The sequence below is a fragment of the Arachis hypogaea genome, chromosome 8, assembly GCF_003086295.3.
Source record: "Arachis hypogaea cultivar Tifrunner chromosome 8, arahy.Tifrunner.gnm2.J5K5, whole genome shotgun sequence".
In the NCBI taxonomy this organism is placed as follows: Eukaryota; Viridiplantae; Streptophyta; class Magnoliopsida; order Fabales; family Fabaceae; genus Arachis; species Arachis hypogaea.
The window spans coordinates 50,199,899-50,220,181 of NC_092043.1; the positions used below are offsets into that span (position 1 = coordinate 50,199,899).

Genomic DNA, 20,283 nt, shown 5'->3' on the forward strand with positions numbered 1-20,283 from the left:
TTAATCAAAATTCATACATAATATAACCACATATGTTCTTACATTTGAGTTATGAAATCAGAACTTAAACAAGAAGAAGATGAAGATGAAGAAGAAGATATTGGCGAGTCATATAGCCTCATAAAATCAAAGAATATTGGCTTATTATTATTATTATTAGCCACCTCGACAACATTATTATTAATTTTGTTCTTGACCATGTGATGTTGACTTTCTATGCTTCTTTTCTTCTTGAATATGCGGCAAAGAACCCAATTCCCTAAGTCTTCTACATACTTCTGCCAACATAAAATCAATCATACATAAATTAAATATGCCCATACACACAATAATCTTACTATTTTAGTTAATATATAATTTAATTACTATTATTTTTGTAAAGATTAGTGTAACTAAAGAATAACCATCAAGCTAAAATAAAATCTAGTGTTATAAGAAAAATTATGTTACTTAGATGTTAAGTTAATTAGTTAGATAAGTAATACCAAATTAATTGATTATGCTTATTAATTAAATCGTATGTCTATTATATAAAGATGATAAATAAATATTTTATTAATAATGATCTCTACCATTTATTTTTTGTATGTTGTAAAATATAATGCGAGTGTAAATATAACAAATCAAAGAATATTATTGATGAGTGTAATATTAGGCCATTATAAAAGAAAAAAATTGTAAAAACAAACTTTGTAGTAATAATTGAAAAAATAATCACCTGGGATGAATTAGAAGGAGTAGTGACAAGTCGATACTCACGCATGATCCAATGAGTTCTAGAGCCATTTGGAGATTTTCCATGATAGAATACAAGAGTTTTTCTTATCCCAACAATATTATTATTATTATTATTATTGGATGATGTTGAAATTATTCTTTTGTCTGATCCAGTTGCTTTCCAATATCCAGATTTCGTTATTCTGTTCATTCGGTTACCGTTTCTATACTTAACTTCCTTTGAGCTGAACAAGTATCTCTCTTCTTCCTCCCCATAATTATTATTATTCCCTAATAATAAAATAAAAAAATAATAAGATCATAGTTATAAGAGCATATATATGACATTAATAAATAATGTTATGTTAATGTGCTTTTGTTCATTTATATTTGTTTCTCTTCATCTTTTAATCAATTTAGTAATAATTAAAAGATATAGAAAGATATTACTATATCTGTACGTATAATGTATATTAAAATATAAAATATAAAATATATACTAAAATTAAGTTTAACAACAATATATATTTATATAAAATATATAATGACTGATTTTAATCGATAATTTTTAATGTACACGTAATATTTTTATATTACATATACTAATGAGCTCTTGCATAGAAAATATGTCAATAATCATGGAAAATATGTCAATAATGATGATGAATTTATACTGCATATTGTAAAAATACCTTAATCAGTTAATTATTCCTAGAGCTATATGTAAAAAAAAAAAAATGAGTAAAAGTTGAATAATATTTTAATTTAACTTAGTTTCATTCTAACCTTAGATAATGTCAATTTAGTTTCAATTTAATTTAATTAATTTAGTCTATCTTTAGCTTTTTCTTTTTTTGAAGAAATTATTAAATTAAACATTTTAAGAAGCAAAGACTAAACGGAATTATATATACTTCACTATAATTTGGTAACTTTAATAAGAGTGAAACTAAAACTTAAAAAAAAAAAAAGATTTTGATATTGATTACCTGGCAAATCCCAAGGATCATAGTTGCATACATTGATCTCAGGAATGATTGAAGCTGGCAACTGAAAAGAGAAAACCTTGCATTTCAAATACTGAAATAGAAGCTCCTCTTCTGTTGGTTGGAACCTAAATCCAGGTGGCAATAATCTCACTCCATTCTTGTTCTTCTTAACAAACCTCATCTTCTTGCTCATCATAAAATAATTATAAATAATAAAAACTTAGTAAACTGGACCAACTTATTGGTGATCAAATGAAGCTTTGTGTATGCTTATTTATAAGCATATTATATATAGCTAGGTTATTTAATTTTTTTGGAGTTAGTTGGGAGGGAACTTAAGCATGTAATAAAGGGGACAATGCTTAACTGACTAAGTTTGTTCTTTGAAATTTTAATTAATTAATTAAAAGTTGTTATATATTATATTGAGTTTAATTTTGATTTACCGACAATGTAAAGCGTTTTACACAGTCGTATAATTACATCTATTCTTTTGGATGACTATTCACGCAATCAATGTAAAAAGTAGTTATTTTTGTTGATGATATGACTTTGCGTAATTGTAATTTATTTTACACTAACATTACATCAAAATTAAATTTATATTTTATATACCAAATTTAAAAAGATCTTTTTCTTTGCCTTTTTTGCTATGCCTGACCACCACCTTTTGTATCATAAAATATAAAGTGATTGGTCATAAAATTAAATATTTTGCATGCTTTTCTTAGAGTCATGGAAATATGATTTCAGATTCCATGGTTCTACCAATTAAGTATTAACAAGTATTGAGAGATAATTAATTAGCAAAAGAATTAATGAAGACCTAATTAAAATTTTGAAATTTAAAATTTTCTATATATATGTTCATCTAATATTGGATTGGCGGTGGTGATTGACTATTTTCAACTGGAGTTGTTGGATTTGGTTTAATGATTTAATCAAACTTAGGGTTTGTTGGATAGGTTTTTGGAATCTCCTATGTGAAATTATATCTCTTATGTTTCTTTTTAATTTCTTTGATAATAATAAGTCAATCCTCTATTTGCTGGTGTCATGCTTAGCATGTATAGTTTGACGTAAAACATAGAATAATGGTGGATTTGTTTTTTGATTTTATATTAAAAGAAAAAAAAAAGTGATTTGACAGCCTTTATTTTTCTAAAACTGAAAAAGTTTAAAAAAAAGTTATTTAATAAGAAACAATTTTTTTATTTTAATTATTTATAAAATCTATATAAATATCTAAAAGGTAATAAATTATATACTACAAATAAACCATCAAATTAACGAACATAAATAATGTTAGATGAATAAGTATTTTTATAATAAGTCTCCAAAATATACCGTCCAACTAACTAAATTTTCAAAAAGTTAAATTTTTTCCAACTTTTTTTTTAAATATTGAAACCAACACAAAAATTTATTTAAAATAACAAAGGAATTCATGGAAAAATATAGAAATTTTTTAAAACCAAAACATAAATTTTTGCAAAATTAAAGAACATAAAATTTATAACAGAACAACAAATATATAGATTCTGTACAAATAACACATAACATGAAGGAGAAGGCGGAAAAAAATGCATAATAGGGAGAGAAGGAAAAATAAAAAAGAAAAATATAGAAAAATAAACTTTTAGTTGAGGACTGGGTTGAAATAAAATTTAAAACATCTTTGTATTATTTCATATATATAGAAAAAGTCTATTAGATATGTAACTATAAAAATATATCTATGTAAATTTATGCTTCAAACTCAAGAAGAGATTTTGTTCTATAATTGTTTGTGTACATGTCTTTATTTTAGTTTAAATTTTTGGGATATGTAATGACAAAGTAAAAGATAATAAAAATATTTGATAACAAAAAATAATTAATAAAAAATAGTCAGAATTTATCTTATTTATAAGATAAATTTTATTATTTTTTTTGTCTTTCTAATATTATCGAAAAAATAATTATAAAAAAAGGATAATATATTGTTTATAAAACCTTATTTGCATTTAATGTTTAATATTAATTAGGAGCTAGACATGTACTTAAACCTTGTTTTTAGTTCTTCCAAGCATTTTATGTCGGTACTTCTAAATTGGGATGATATAAATAAAGTATGGAGCTAGATATGTGACGATAATATATTTGAAGAAAATAACAAACTTCAGGTAAAAAAAAAAAGGGTTGAATTATCACCCATTAGCATTGCCCTGTATGTCAATATATAATTATATACACATAGCTAGTTTTATTTATTTGAACTTTGAAAATTAAAATTGACACGTGATAATTATAACTTAAATATTTATATAAAATTAATTTTAATGTATTAATAGTATAAAATATTTTATATAGTTAAAATGGTAAATATTCTTTTATATTAGATGATTATTTATACAATTAGTAAAAATAATAATTATTTTTAATATTATAATATTATATAATTAGATATACGTATAAAATTATTTTATACTGACAATAATATATCAAAATTAAATCCATATTTATATAGGATTTAATTGCTTAATAAAAATAAGAATTAAATTCTTACATGGATTATTTTATCTATAAAATTGAGAATGTAAAATATATATTTTGTAAAAATTTAAATATAATTTTTTATGTAAAATTAATAATTAAAAATTATTAAATAATTTAATATATATGATTAAATTATAATTTAATAATTTTAATTATTAATTTTACATAAAAATAAGGAGACGAAGTCTCTCTCTCTATATATATTCATTTACCTAGCAGATTTGACAATTTAACTAATAACTATTTGGTATATGCTTTCCCTCTTCCTTTAATTTTGATGAATTTCAATTACATATATATTGGTGGATAAATGACTCAGCAACGCACACTTTATGTCATCTGCTCCAGGTGTTTCTAAAGAAGTAGTTTTTTTTTTTTAAATAAAATTATTATTACTTTTTAATTATCAGATAAAATTGAATTTGGGTATATAAAACAAAAAATCAAAAGGTCGCTAATTATTATTTTCAATTTCAAAATTATTACTTCTTATTATTTCCCTACTATACCTAAATAATAATAATAATAATAATAATAATAATAATAATAATAATAATAATAATAATAATAATAATAATAATAATAATAATAATAATAATAATAATAAGATTGGTACTTTCCTTCGCTAAGAAGATGTTGCTTACTTTGTACTTAATTGTTTTAAAGAGCTTGCTTTTCTCCACGTAACTAAATAAAGATTTTTAAAGATTCACTCCCTCATCATTTGCTACAAAATTGAAAAGAAATTAAAAAAAAGCCTTATGAACATTTATTTGCATATATATGTTGAATTCCTTTGCTTAATCCAATTGTGTTATGTGTAACCCCAACAATAACAACATTTTTTTTTAAAATGATTGGAAATTTAAGTATTGTAAGAACTATCCAAAAGAACAAACATGCAAAATGATTCTATAAATAGATAAAGAATATATATACAGCTAGTAATCATTTTCACACAATTTTAATTTTATAAGGTTTTAGTGAATTCATTAGTCCAAATTAATTAAAATAATAAACAAGTGTAACTTGAACAAATAAATTAAAGAAAAATCGGTGGCTTCAATAATAATGTGAGTAAAAATAAAAGCCGTGCACTCAGTATATATTAGGTTAATTGTTAATATGATATGACGTCTTTTAATTTTATGATTTTTTTTTGTTAATTACAGTATTTTTTAATTTGATAAATTAAAAGACTAATTTGATGTGAATTTAAGTTTTATTTAAAAGTTTATCGTTCACTAATAAAATAAATTGTTGTATGTCACTCGTCAATAAATTATTGTATATATAAAATAAAATTTAAATTCCTAATAATTATTTAATCCCTTTCTATTTGTGTGTGTGGATCCTCTTACCAATCATGTGTTGTATGAATATTTGTTCCCTCTTTAATTTTCCAAAGTTTTCTGTGCTTTTGTTTATTTATCAAGGAATACAGCTAAAAAGGCTAACTTATGCTTAGCGCGTAAGAAACTTTGGCTATTATTTTTTAATTTTGACTTGCTCTTCTTACTTATTAATATTCCAAATAGAATTATACCCAGAATTATCAAAATTGACCTTTCAATCTATCAATCAAAATACTAGATTATTACCTTAGTGATTTAACCGTGACGAGTTGAATTAATTAAAAAGAAATTAATTAAAACTATGTAAAAATATATTTAGGTAGTCTTTATTATATCATTTAACGATTCTCACCTATTAACTTCACATTAAATTCACATTAAATTAACTGTACCTGAATTTCTATCATTGATTTGATATCGAACTAGCAACTAAATCTATTAGATCTATCGATTCAATTTTGATAACTGTAAATATCTCAATTTTGACAATTAAAGTGTTTATAAAACTAATATATCTAAAGTGTTCAATAATACTAAACACAATCTATATCATATTATATTTAATACTTCTTGGGCGTTTAAATATTTTTTCCCTATATGTCTAAATTCTTATTTTTAGGAGTCACCAAAAAAATTCTTATTTTTAGGGATTTTTGAAAACCAAGTTAAACATAATATATAATTAGGGTTCTTAAGTTTTTCAACAAAATAAACATTCAAAAGTTTTCCCAAAAGCACAGTGTCAATAGTAGCAAATTTAATAAACAGTACATGACTACATGTTATTAATATTCTTTATATATAGTAGTACTAGTAGTACATGTTATACAAACTTTTAATATTTTTTAGAAACGTTTAAGAATTTACATTTTTTTTCTAAAATACCTCTCAATTTTATTTAGTATAAAAGTAGTTTGGTCTAAAAATTTTTAAAGAAAATTTACATATTTTCTCTAAAATACCAAACAATAAACCAAATTTTGTTGGTTGCCTACCGCATTCTCCAGTCCTACAAGTTAAGAATTAATCCGTTGCAGATCTAAATTTCATTTAAGTACTGCTGGCTAATGAGTTGATGCATACATAAGATAAGATTCAAATCTGTAACACTTACTTAAGTCGACGAGTGAGCTGACTACTCGATCAACTTAAGTTGGTTAAACCAAAATTCTTAAAATGAATGACTTGGTCAAGTTTTTTGGCCCAATGGGCCTGCGAGAAAAACTAAAAAAGGACTTTTTGAGGCCCATATGTTTCCTTCTACTTTTTCTTTTTTCCTACGAAAGGGTTTTAGGCGTTTTACGCTTTTACTCTAACTTTTGTTCTTTCTTCTGTCAAAAGCTTCAGCGTCGTTCTTAGCTTTAGGGTTTTGCGACAGGAATCTGTCGCCATGGATCTTTCAGAGCTCAATTCACCTGAAATGCAGAAATTCTACTCCGTATGTTTCAATTCTTCATCCGCTCCTGATTTTGTTTTTATGTTAAAAAAAAAAATTTACTCTAATTTCTTTTAGGAATAAATGTTTTATAGCTTAGAGATTTTGCATTGATAAACTGCACCTTTTTCTCTGTTTCGTTTTGATTTTCTTTTTCGGATATTGTTGTATGTGTTTCATTGAATTACAGATAAAGTTGCCAAAGCATTTTAGAGAATTTTAATTTAATGTGTATAAAACTCAGAGCATGCATAATTTAGTTACGAAAGGGAAGAACACGGATATTATGTTCATTGTTTGGTAATGTTATGCCCTAGAGAGTTATTATTATTATGTTCACACTGATATTATTGTTGTTGTTGTCACTGATATTATGTTCATTGTATTATTATTATTATTATTACTGATCTCTCTTACTGTTATGTTCATAAGGGAGGTTAGTGTCACATTTTGGTCTTTCATGTTTCATAAAATACAAGGGTTTCAAGTGTAGTTGCATTGTTGTCAGTTATCTAAATCTTTGAAGATGTTAGTATATGCTTTTACAAAAGGTTATATCACCTATCTAAATCCTTGGATATGTTAGTATATGCTTTTGCAAATTGTGAGGTGTTGCGTGTAATATCGCCTAACCTCGGGGGAGACCAGTGTAATTTATCCTTATTATTACTCGAAGGCTTAGGTACGCAATGGCGTAGCTTAGCCAATTTAGCCTGTAATTTTATAAGAGTGTTTGTGTTAGAGGAATGCCCTCCCTGAAGCTGTTCTTTTAGTTTACTTGGATTGCTTATGTTGGATTGTTAATTAATAAATTGGCTATCTTCCATGTAAAATAAAAAATAAAAAGAAATAAAGGAAAAAGTAGGCAATGCATACATTCTCTTTGGGCATTCTTTTTTTCGGGTGTGTTTGATTGGGGATAAAAGTGGGGTGAAAATTTTCATGAGTGAAAACGCACATGAAACACACCCTGTGTAATAGTTGCTTATGTCTTGGTGAGGTACTATAAGTTGATTAATTTGTCCTCAATGCAGGAAGAACAGCAAAAGGCCGTGATTACTGAAACAGTGGCTAAGGTTACAAGCGAATGTTGGGACAAATGCATCACGGGTACACCTGGGAATAAATTCAGTTCCAGTGAAGCTTCTTGTCTTTCAAACTGCGCCCAGCGTTTTGTCGAGACGAACATGCTTATCTGGAAAAGGTTTCAGAGCATGCAATGAATTATCGAGGGCTTCAATGTGCTTTCTCAGTCAAATTATCAGTGCCAGAATCTTAATATTGTTTAGCAGTTAGCACTTTCTTGGATTAAAATTTTTGGACCCTCCTGGAATACCTGAAACTCAAGGGTTTTTTGAAAAAAAAAAAAAGGATAGAATACAGAGTTCAATGTTTTTGTTGGTTCACGAAAAGTACTTATAGCAAGTGTTTTAAATTGCCATGCGGCACATTCTCATGAATCATGATTGGTAGTTTAGCTCAACCCTGAGGAGGGACTTGAATCAAGGTTTCTTTTTCTCGTTTGGCCATGTGGGTTCTCCATAATAATTATGACGCATTCCTTTGGCCAATTTTGCTCTTAATATAGGATCATTGAAGACGGGTTTTTTGTTATTGGAATAGGTGAATTCTTACTGATCTATTCTCTGAAAGAACTGGACATGATAAATTTTCATCGTCCAGTTCGAGCACGAATCAAACGAACTTAGAAAAGGGGAAGGGAAGAAACCTACCATTAGATTATACAATAGTTATGACTCAAGAAAACTGCACAGAAGGAGGGATGAAGAAAATGACATATATTTATATATTCTTAGGCCAAGATTTATGGAACTTCAAACAAAGTTTCTCAGAATGCCAAATCTAAATACTCTCTTTATTTTTGAGTCCTGCCAAATCTAAATACTCGAGACAAGTGTTTGCAAAACCAAAGGCCTGGCAAACTCAAACCAAACTTGCCAAGACTACCAAACCCAAACCAAGCATTGGCTGAGTGGAGTTTATAACTTAGAAGTTTGAACATATTACAAATAAGTATGACAATATATATATATATATATATATATATATTACAAATAAGTAAAAATTAATGACTCTTCCTATTGTCTCCTCTTATTTGTCACCTGGTAACTTTTTCATAATTTTTCACTTGATTATTATATTTGTATTTTTCTATTGAAGGCAGAGATAGACAAGATAAAAAAAAAAAATTAAAACTAGCTAAGATATTTTAAAACTATCTTCCTAATCAAAGAGAATAATAAGGAATTTCTATGTAAATAGATAATGTGAAAAAAAGAAAATGCTCCAATGAAAGGAGGATGATCCTGCAATCCTTCTGTTTTTTCTGATTTGAAATATGAATTTTCCCGTCTTTAATAGAGTGGTGATTTGTTACTGTCTTTTGTTCTTTAATATGAATTTTTTGGTTATCTACGGCATCCCTTACCTCGGCAGGCTAAGTACTAATTTATCGCAGATCTAAATTTTATTTAATGGTCTGGCTAATGGGTTGCTGCATGAACAAGGCGGAATTCGAACCTCTGACACTGACGAGTGAACTAATCACTCAACAAACCCAAGTTGGTTGCCAAAGTATATACATATATTTTTCCTGATCTGACACTTTTTGTAGTGGCCCAATATTGTTAGATTTCAGTTCTCCAAGACTTGCAATTGTGATTTTTGGTTTGTTGCATGAGGATAAAATTATCTCTTGCCATGTTATGAAATTTATTGATTTTACAACTCTTATGCAACTCTACCTCTTAGATTTGCAACTCAGCTTCATATGAATATTTATTACGTGAAATATCCTCAAACGTAGGTTTCTCCACTTTTTCTTGAGCTTGTCCATTTATTGATTTTTCATGTCATGATTTTCTCCTCCTTAATACTCTGCATGATTTTTCATAGATATTCTGCATGTATAGCTTTTGATAAAGATCAAGTACACACACCAAAGACATCAAGTAGTATTGTGTTTGTAACTATCACAAAGCTTATCTAAAAATAATAGTTTAACACTCTCCCCCTTGCTAATGAGAAACATAATGCAATGAGAAGCAAGTATGTTATACGATCATAAAGTAAGCTATCAAAATAGTACCTGAAAGTTTGTATCACTGAACTAAAAAAAATATGTTAACGACAAATAAGCCTTGGAAATATTTAAAAACACGACACAAAGAACTAGATATTAAATATATATTCTAAAAAACAATTTAAGAGATCAAATTTTGATGCAAATTTTTGCAATTATTATTAGAAAAATAAGATATTTTATCCTTAAAATTTGATAATTTTTTGTCAAAAGTGAATTTTTTTAAAAAAAGATTTTATTGTGAATGATCACATTTTTTTGAAAAATAAAAAAAATCTAGAGATCAAATTTCGCTCTGAATTTTTTTGTGCACCTACTAAATATTTATTCAAATGTTGCCACAAAAATCTAGATCTAATGAATAAGGCGTTTGTTAAATATAAAAGTTTTTTTTGTTATTTATAAAAAATATAATGTTTATTGATTTTTTTGTCATATTTTCAAATCATTCAAGGACTGTTTTGTCGATAACATCTTTCAGAGACTTTTTTGTCAGCGATTAAATCTTTCGGTACCGAATTAGTAGTTAACTTTGTGATCATACATACATAATGCTTTGCTTCTTCTCTAGCCAAAAAGAGCAACTATAGTTATACAAGGATAGTATGAAAATAAGTATTGGTATACATCATGTAATTTATGCATACACAATTTTTGTATTGTGAATGTATCTTTTGAATCACAATTACAACTATCAACCTAATCTATTTACACTTGCTCTTCCTATCTAGTAGCTTCAACATTACATCTCGATATTCTTCAAATTACAGTTTTGATCTCTTTGGTTTTGGCTATTAATTTGTTCTTGAAATTTGGTGCCATTATTTGCACCCATCTCATGATGCTGAAGCATAGATTCTGCCCATTGGAGTAACCTAGTATAGGCCTTAGATAGGAACTGAGATTGAGGTACCTGTCTATGCTTATGGAACTCACTCTTGTCCATCCTCCTATCATAATCCTTGATAGTCAAGGCGAACCCCATTCGATTGTCCAACTTGCGCTGGTAATACACGATGGCCGAAAGGCGAGGGAGGCGAAGCTTCTGGTTCCAATAAGTTGTTTGGAATAAAGGGCTATTGATCATGTAGTTTGCTTGCTTGTTAAGGCAACTAAAATGTAGTAGCGCTTGTGGAGGAAGGCGTAAAAAGATGTCGAAGATCACATCATTACAAAGCTCAGTAGGTGGTGGCAGCAACGGAGGAAGAGAAGAAGCGCAAGGAGACGGCCGGAGGAGGGATTGTATGAATTCAACCATCCATTTCCAGCATAAAGATAATGGCAATGTTGTCTTCATTGCAAGTTGGATAATTCTACTATAACAAAAAGAAACATAAATGCTTTTGGATTTTAAGCCAAGCATTGTTGAAACTTGAAATAAAGGGTTTGTACTTGAATTTTAGTGCTTGATTTATATTATAAGATTAAAAATTATGAGGTTGTGAGCTATTGGAATGTGAAGGTCAAACGTTTACCAAGGAGATAAACCCGGCATACCAGAGTCAATGCATGCCATTTTTTATTTTTTCATAAAAACAAATTGTTGCATGATATGTAATATTTTTTTTTTCTCTTAAATAAAATCAGAGGATAAGAGTGGGATTTTTTCTAAAATAAAACAATAATAAAAAATCGTAACATGCAAAATTTGTCTGTTTGTGTTGTATTATGTAATCTTTTAATAAAATTTACATATAACATATGATTCCATTACATTGTAAATTAGAAAAAGAAGGGTAAAAAATTGAAACAGTGATGGCCATCATGTTGCTCTTCAATAAACAATTCAATCAGCAACACGAATGCTACACTAAGATGAACAGAACCGAACACACAAGCAACATATAAAATTAACCAAAGAAATTTCCACACTTTCTCTTCAACTCTTTTCTCCTTTTGATTCTATGTCTTTGTAATTCTCTGACATTATGGAGCCACATTCTGTTTTGCCATTGCCACTAGGCTCTTCAGTAAAATCACTCGCGATGCGTTTTGATTCGCCAACTTCATGGATTTCGTCGAGAAATTCTGGATTCATGTCCCACTTTCTGCTGCTTCTGTCGCACAAAGAGTGCCTTAGAATCGAAGCAACTTGTCTCTCGCCGCTTTCTGTTTGAAATATCTTGCTCAAATCCACAGACACATCGGTTAATCCACTACCCTTGTCATTAGTAAGTTCATCTTTAGAATCACTTCCACCCTCTTCTGAGTCATTGTAAACCGGCCATGACCTTCCTAATTCTAAGTCGCCCGGTGGTTTTCTCATAAGAGGACCCTGGTAATCGACACCCCTTCTTTGAGATGAACCTGATGGATCATTCGGAATTGCAACCTTAGCTCTGAATTTGTTCTTGGACGGAGGAATTATAGTGCAGAACACTTCTTTGAAGTTCTTGGCTATCCCCTTATTGTACGGATTGACTAGTTGTCGGTCATATCGGTATCTGAAATTTTCATAAGTAGACTGCAAATAGAGCAGAAAAAAAAAACTTATGATTTACTCAGGTTAGAAGACCAAACAGAGGATGTTTAATCATTCTGGACGTTCCTATAGTTTCATTAAATTTCAAATAGCTCTCTAAGTTTAAAAGTTTGTAATGAAAATCTTGTACTGTATAAAAAATTTCAACTAGATATCTCTATACTTTTAGACATTTCTAATTAAGTCCTAAATCTATATAAACTTTTTCAGCTAGGTCCTCCTAGTTTAAAAATTTTGTGATCAAACCTTTATACTGGATGATAATTCGCTGGTTTTTCTGAAAAATCTGTTTATTACAAATACAAATTTATCGCAAAGTTTTTAAATTAGAAGAACTTGGTTGAAAACTTGCTCATACTGTATATGGACTTAATTAGACTGTTCAAACTATATAGAATAAAGACTTGCTTACAAACTTTTAAACATAGGAATCTAATCTAATTGAAATTTAAGCAAAAACTATAGGGAATTCTAAAGTAATTAAAAAAAAAAAGAGACAGGTAAATATTTCGTAAATGAAATCTATCATATTCTCACATATAGAAGAACATCAAGAGGGGCTCACACCTGGTTTGTGCTGATGAGATATGTATGTAAAACAGTGAGCCCGCCAACAAACCAGACAGAGATGAAAGAGTAGACAATTAGCGCAATTGAAGCAGGAGTTTTGATCATTGCTTTCCAGATTGATATCTCCTCAGAATCCTTGATCCTTATAATATAGACCCAGCTAAATGCATGTATGTATAAGCAAAGAAGCGTTGCAGAGAAGACAAACATGTAGTAGAACCTATAATTTCGCTGCAGCCAAGTACATAAAATTGCAGTTATTGTCATTACATTAACCTGCAAATTTTGGCCACGGATGATGAAAAGATATGGCCATGGAAAATATGATCATCATACAAACAAATAATAAGTAGCCTTGCTATTGGAGGCAAGAAATTGCTCAACCGGCAGAACCAATTCTGTTTAGCCAGTTTGCAGATTTCTGGCCAGTTCAAGCGGTTCAATGGTTACTTTTTGGGATAACCATTTTTTCAGTCCAATCAAACTAGTGGCCCGGTTGGTTCCTTGTTAACTTGGTCAATCCAGCCGGTCTAGTCTAATTCTCAAAATCATGATAATAAGGATCCCTACTTAATGCTTTTTGTCAACAGATTACAATAGTCAAGTTTTCTTCCTCCAACATGATGCCTAGTCCTTGTAAATAGTAATTTTGATCATATTCATGTCTACTTTTAGGTAGGCCATAATGGCAGCATCTGAACATAATAAATTGGGTAAATATCCAGTTAAAAATTGTTGCTTGGTGATTCATAATTGCACAAGAAGGATTTCATGCAAAATTCATAATGCTAAACAGAACACAAATGACAAATACAAATAGGAAACACAAAAAACGGTTCTAAATCCTATCATTAAAAAGTGATGAAAGAATGAGCATTACCAATCCAATACACTGACCCACCCATGGGCAGTGATGATCAAATCGCTCAACACAGTTATCGCATACTGAACAATGAGAACAACGGGGAGGTCTATAGAGCATGCAGGTATCACAATATTTTACTTTCACGGATATACCATTGATGATCACATCCTTTGTTCGAGGCAAACTTAGCCTTTGATTCTGTTCATTGTTGACATTGGCACTCCAATCATGAACATCTGGTTCTGGAGGACGAGTATTTCGAGGCACTATGCCAGGATCCCTTCCTGAGGTCAGTAGAAGGGCGGTCAAAACCTGGGGATACATTTTAAGACTTTTAAGAGAACAATGGTCTATGAGAAAAGAAACATAGTGCTTTCACATATTTGAATAATCTTTTTTTGAATAGCTATCTACTTGTAACTTTGAAATTGTTATACATTTGAGTATGGAAAATAGAAGTCTGGGCTACATTTTTTTTTCTTGGATCAGATTAACTTACAAAAATGGTGTGAATAATAACTATGATCATTATTGAATATCCTGAGTGATGAGAAAAATCGTCCAACAATTTTCTAGCTACAAAAGCACAGAATACAGCAACAGGGGCCACAATAAGAAATATTGTCAGAAATATAGACTTTATATCTGGTCCAAATATAAACCTCCCGCAGCAAAAAAACTCCTGAAAAATAGAAAAGCCATGAATCAAAACACAAGCTAGTAAGTAAAAGCAATAAAACAAAAACTTGATCCTTGTACAATACAGATAATACATGTTAAAGATGTGAGTTTTCCTGATACGTGAACTCCATGAATGAATTTTAATAATCGACACTCGACAACCAATAGAAGCTTGACAAGAAAAATATGCATTCAATACCTTTTCTTCTGCTGAGACAAGGTGACAGTGTCACAAAACAACTTCCCCAAAAACTTAAGCTATTAAATAAAGGCACATGAATGGTTCATAACTTGGACAATGCACAGACTCATCCTAACTTGTGCTGAAATTCAATTCGAGGTAACAAAAGTCGAACTCTAGAGTCTAGATCTTATGATCATAGAAGTTCTGATGATAGTACAATACCATGTCAGGATTCATCTCTAACCAAAGCTTAAGCTAAGACGAATGATTAATTAACATTTGAACTTAAAACATGGTATGATGCTATATATCAATATAAACACCTTGCTCCTAGAACTCAAATTTCTGACTGTATCAACTATCACTCTTCATTAACACACACATTGATGATTATTCAAAATGATTACTGTTGATCTAACTCATAAAATCAATCCAAAAGATAAATTCCCAAACAACTGATTTCACCTCAACAAAAAAAAAAAAATCTAATTAACAATAAGAGTCAACGAACAATAAAGTGAGAAAATTCAATTAAGAAATGGAAAATTCAAAAGGCTAATTGTAATTGAACTGAAAAGAAAGTGATTGATGAAGAGGAACACAAAAGAACGAAAGTCAAAGGAAGTATTTGGCTTACATTACTGCCTTTCCAGATTCGATAAGTTCTGATGAGAGAAGAAGAAGGAGCAGTTGCAGAAGCAGAAGTGTCTCCGGCACCGTCACCGTCGGAATTCGGCGGCGCCGGCGCCGGAAGTTGCAGTGGATGCATTGTTTGTGAGTAATTGCTGAATGGAATCGATAGATCAATGACGCGATGAGTCAATCACAGAACCCAATCAGAATAAAAGGTCAATTTCAAAGGGAAAGGTGGCTTTTTTTTTTTTCCTTCTTCATATATTTTGTTTTATTTTTACAAATTTAATTTTGATGAACAGATAAATGTAAAACGTTTTACATAGTCGTATAATTATATTGTGTATGATTAATATAAAAGATAGCTATTTTAATTGATATGACATTATGTAATTAAATGCACGTGTAAAATTATTTTAAACTAAAAATACATTAAAATTAAATTATATTTTGGCATATAGAATTTTCTATTTGGTAAAAATACTGAAATAATGATAATGATATTTATTATTTATTACTGTATATTTATTGTTTATTTTTGTTTTTTTGTTAAGTGTCTATTAATTAAGGCTTTTATTTATTAAATATACAAAATAATAAATAAAGGACTAAGTAAAATAATAGACATCTTTCACCCTAATAAAAAGGATTTTTTTTAATTTAGACATTACAAAAGAAAAAGAAAAATTATGAATATATATGATAAATAATCTTTCATGAACAAAAATTTGTACAGCAAAATATATAAAGACTGACAAACCACACATTTATTAATTTTTTTTAGGTAGACTTATTACTTTACCAGTTTTGTTAATAAGTTTTCTTATTAAAAAAATATAAAAAATGTATAAATAAAGCAAAAATCTTTATTCATCTAGTATATTGGAAGTTTTAGAAATTTCTTTGTAATATTAGTAAAATAGGTTGACTTTTTTATATTTTTGGGGTATAAATTGCATCCTCATATATAATATATTTTTATAGAATTTAATTTTTCTTTTTCATCTCAGAATAATTGTTTATTTGGAACATGTAATCTAATAAACAATTATTGTACATACTAGAGCCTTCAAAAAGACATTAAGTTGTAATTAAAACTCATATAGTAAGTACTTTTTTTCTTTTACATTAAGTATCAAAATTAATTTCATATATCTTCTATTAAATTATGATGATTCTGACCTAATTAAGACCTCTCTTTATTCTTATCTATATTTTGTATTTAATAATGTATAAAATTTTTACTCGAATTTTCTAAAATTGAAAGAAATAGAAAAGAAAAAAGCCAAAAGGAAAGGTTGAGTGTTGGTTAGATTTCGGTTAGGTAGGTTTATTGGTTGACTCTCTAACTTGCTTCAAAGTTGAATATCTCTTCAAAGTGTTACTTTAATTATAAGAATAGCACCACATCATTGACCTATATTTATTGTTGAACTTCCATTATATAATTTTGGAAGGAGGAGAATATTGTTTTAATTTCATCCTTAACGCTTAAAATATCTAATTTTTATTTTAAATATTTTTTATTTTATTTTAATTTTTTGGTCAAAATAAAAAGTTTTTTTTTCAATATCTTTTCCTTCATTATGAATTTATTTTAGATAATGATAAAAATCGTAATTATATTGGTTATAGTAATAAAAAAATTAAATAAAAAAGTATTTTTAAAAGAAAAATATTTAATTTTGATTAAAAAATTAAAATAATGTAAAATAAAATGATTAAAATAAAAATATAATATTTTTAATATTAAAAAAATAAAATTAGAACTTAAGTTAAACATTAAAAACTAAAACATTACTCATTTTAAAAATAAGAATCAATTCAAATAAAGATTATTATAGTTAACTAATAATAAATAATAAATTGCATAAATTTGTCTGGCATTAACTTCAAAAAAAGAGTTTATGAATATTTTTGAATTACAACGTATGTCTCTTCCCTCTACTCTAAATGGTTTTTGGAATCCCCCATCCATTGGTATTTTTAAGATTAATTGTGATGCTAGTTATTTTGGTTCGGGTGATAGTGTTGGTTTTGCTTGTGTTATTAGAGATTGTAATGGGAGCTGGCAAATGGGGTGTTTGGGAATGATTGAGAGTAATAGTATTTTTCAAGGAGAATTGTTTGCTATTTGGAGAGAATATCTCTTAGCTTGGGATGTGGGTCAACGAGATGTTATTTGTGAGACGGATTGTGTGGAAGCATTTAATCTTGTTATTCAAGATGGTTTTGGGTTTATTGATCCATTGGTGCTCAAAATAAGAGATATCATACATTGGAATTGGCGTGTTGACTTTCGTTTGATTATGAGAGATGTAAACACGGTGGCAGATACTATGGCAAAGATGGCGATAAAGTTACAACTTTCGCATGTGGAGCTTCTTTCACCTTAGGAGGAGTTTAAGAATATTCTTAAATAGGACTGCCCCTCTATTTAAGCAGTTCCTTATTTTATTTGTTTTGTTTTTCTTTGTTTAATTTATTTCGGTCACAAAAAAATAATAAATTGCATTATGTTAATTTTCTGCTAGATATCCTTCTGCAAACTTCATAAGCGTGACATGCGGGCAACATATTGAGTATGACTTTTACAATAATAGGATAAGAAGAATTTTAGATATTTTAAAAATATAAATGTTTCAGTAGTTTTATTCATTAATTTTAATTATAAAAATATATAATATAGATTGAAATTAGCAGTTAAAATTACTTGAACACCAATATTTAAAAATTTTCAATAGTATATTAGTATTCTTGACACAAGCAAATGATTTTCTACTTAAGTTACAAAGCCAATTTGTTATAATTTGGAAAAAAAATGTTTATGGGGTTAAAGGTGTTGGAAAAAATTTTGGAAATTTGTTTTATATATAAAGCGGTTTTGGTTAGAATTTTTTTTATTTGTATTTTTTTATTCACATTATCCCCTAATTTGACAGCTCAAGGATTAATTTATCACGGATCTGAATTCCATTTAAGGATTTGTGGCTTGTCAATAGATTATTGTATGTACAAGACGGAATTCGAACCCTCGATACTTGAACGAACGAGTGAATTGATCACTCCACCAATCCAAATCCTTTTTTTTGTTGAACCATGCACTGTTATTTAAACTTGGCCTCTTATGCAAAATCTTAAAATAAGAGATGACCCAACTATAACCCACATTTTTTTGCCCAAATCATATAACAGAAAATATATCCAACAAAAATAAACTGGCTCACTGAGAATTAAAGAAACAGATCTCGGACCCAAAAATAACAATCCAGAATGAAAAAAAAAACTTTTGGACTCAGTCCAAAACAAAAAAGTAAAATTGTTGAACATCACCACCACAATATTAAGCCCCGTTTCGATATAAAAAAAAAAAAATCACCACAATATTAAAGATATATGAATATTTCAAGTCCAAAAAATAAAAATAGATATATGATTTCTTTGTATGCTTATCCCAGAGGAAATAAATTTAGCATAAAGGCGAACTAAAAAATGAAAAGAAACGATGAACAATAATTTTTCAAGTCTAGAGTAGCATTATTATCTTCTTAGTAAATAATTTTTCACAAGTTGTGTGTTTATGCATTATTTTAAAAATAAAAATAATAAACTAATTAGTAATATATGTATATGATGACACAATTGCACATACAAATTTGTTCACGTTTTCTTGTATGAATATATATAGAAAAATTAAATAAAAAATTGAAGTATTTGTTAAACGTTGTAATATCATCGTTGCTTCCTAAACCTGATTGATGGAAACAACAGTTTTGGATAGCAATTTCTGAAAACAACACAATAATAATAATGAACGAACAAACACGAACGTACACTATTTCTTTATACAAAAAATTTGCCACATTGTTACTATCACTGTGCAGTTCCCATAATTGAACATTGTCTCGATGCAACACTTTATCATTTAATTTATTATATATATTTTTTTCTTAATTAAAAAGTACTATATATTATATATAATATTTGGTTATTTACTACCACTTAAATACATATATATTTTTCTTATTAAAAAAATTTCCAATGATGGCCACGAATGCCTAATAATACAGTGGTACGTGTGGACTTCATTGTCTTTCAATTTTGGAGTTATCTTATATTCTTATTATATATATTATAGAAATCTAATTTTTAATTAATCAACATTAATCAAATTTTTCATAATTTTTTTTACAATTTAGAGATTAAAATTCGGATTTAAGATAAAAAGTAGTTCAAAAAATTAATTGATATTAGTTGAAAAAAATGCTTACTAATTTACTTACATATATAATTTTGGATTTTTATTGTCTTTTTTTATTGACAACGGTATTTTTTAAAAGTCCGACAAGTTAAGGACTAATTTGTCGCAGATCTAAATTATATTTAGGAGTCTGTTGTTGGATAATACGTTATTACATGCATAAGGCAGAATTTAAATTCTCGATATTTATTTAAACGAATGAGTAAGGATCATTCGACTAATTTAAATTAATTATTTTCATTGTCTTTTAATAAGATAATTTTGCTTTCTGACTCCGACAAGATCAGATAAGATCTACTACTAATATTTATTTGATGATCTACATATATAAACATTTATCAAACATGGTATAATAATGTTGAAGAGACAAGAATTAATTAATCCCATTGTGAATGTGACTCTCTTCTACTTAAAAAGAAGATTCATATAAATTCCATTAAGCAAAGGGAATTATCTACAAAAGGGTAGAA

General features: G+C 28.1%; 3 protein-coding genes across 4 annotated transcripts; 1 reads left to right on the top strand and 2 right to left on the bottom strand.

Annotated features, from left to right (window-relative positions):
- LOC112708124 (NAC domain-containing protein 83) lies at positions 1-2,005 on the bottom strand. Of its 2 annotated transcripts, none has more exons than XM_025760270.2 (3): positions 1,707-2,005; positions 719-1,008; positions 1-275 (listed from the first exon to the last, which is right to left on the bottom strand). In XM_025760270.2, the coding sequence occupies exons 1-3, from the start codon at positions 1,900-1,902 to the stop codon at positions 39-41; spliced, it is 723 nt and encodes a 240-aa protein (XP_025616055.1). In that variant the 5' UTR covers positions 1,903-2,005; the 3' UTR covers positions 1-38. The 2 variants fall into 2 exon arrangements, with proteins under 2 accessions (XP_025616055.1, XP_025616054.1); XM_025760269.3 differs by having other exon boundaries at positions 1-278; positions 1,707-2,001.
- A 4,884-nt stretch (positions 2,006-6,889) lies between these two features.
- Positions 6,890-8,517, top strand: LOC112708125 (mitochondrial import inner membrane translocase subunit TIM8). The gene is made up of 2 exons (XM_025760271.2): positions 6,890-7,037; positions 8,069-8,517. The coding sequence occupies exons 1-2, from the start codon at positions 6,990-6,992 to the stop codon at positions 8,255-8,257; spliced, it is 237 nt and encodes a 78-aa protein (XP_025616056.1). The 5' UTR covers positions 6,890-6,989; the 3' UTR covers positions 8,258-8,517.
- A 3,255-nt stretch (positions 8,518-11,772) lies between these two features.
- Positions 11,773-15,830, bottom strand: LOC112708126 (probable protein S-acyltransferase 6). Its single transcript, XM_025760272.3, has 5 exons — positions 15,557-15,830; positions 14,554-14,736; positions 14,070-14,366; positions 13,187-13,420; positions 11,773-12,601 (listed from the first exon to the last, which is right to left on the bottom strand). Exons 1-5 carry the CDS (start codon positions 15,686-15,688, stop codon positions 12,017-12,019), a joined length of 1,431 nt encoding a protein of 476 aa, XP_025616057.1. The 5' UTR covers positions 15,689-15,830; the 3' UTR covers positions 11,773-12,016.
- Between the last annotated feature and the right edge of the window lie 4,453 nt (positions 15,831-20,283).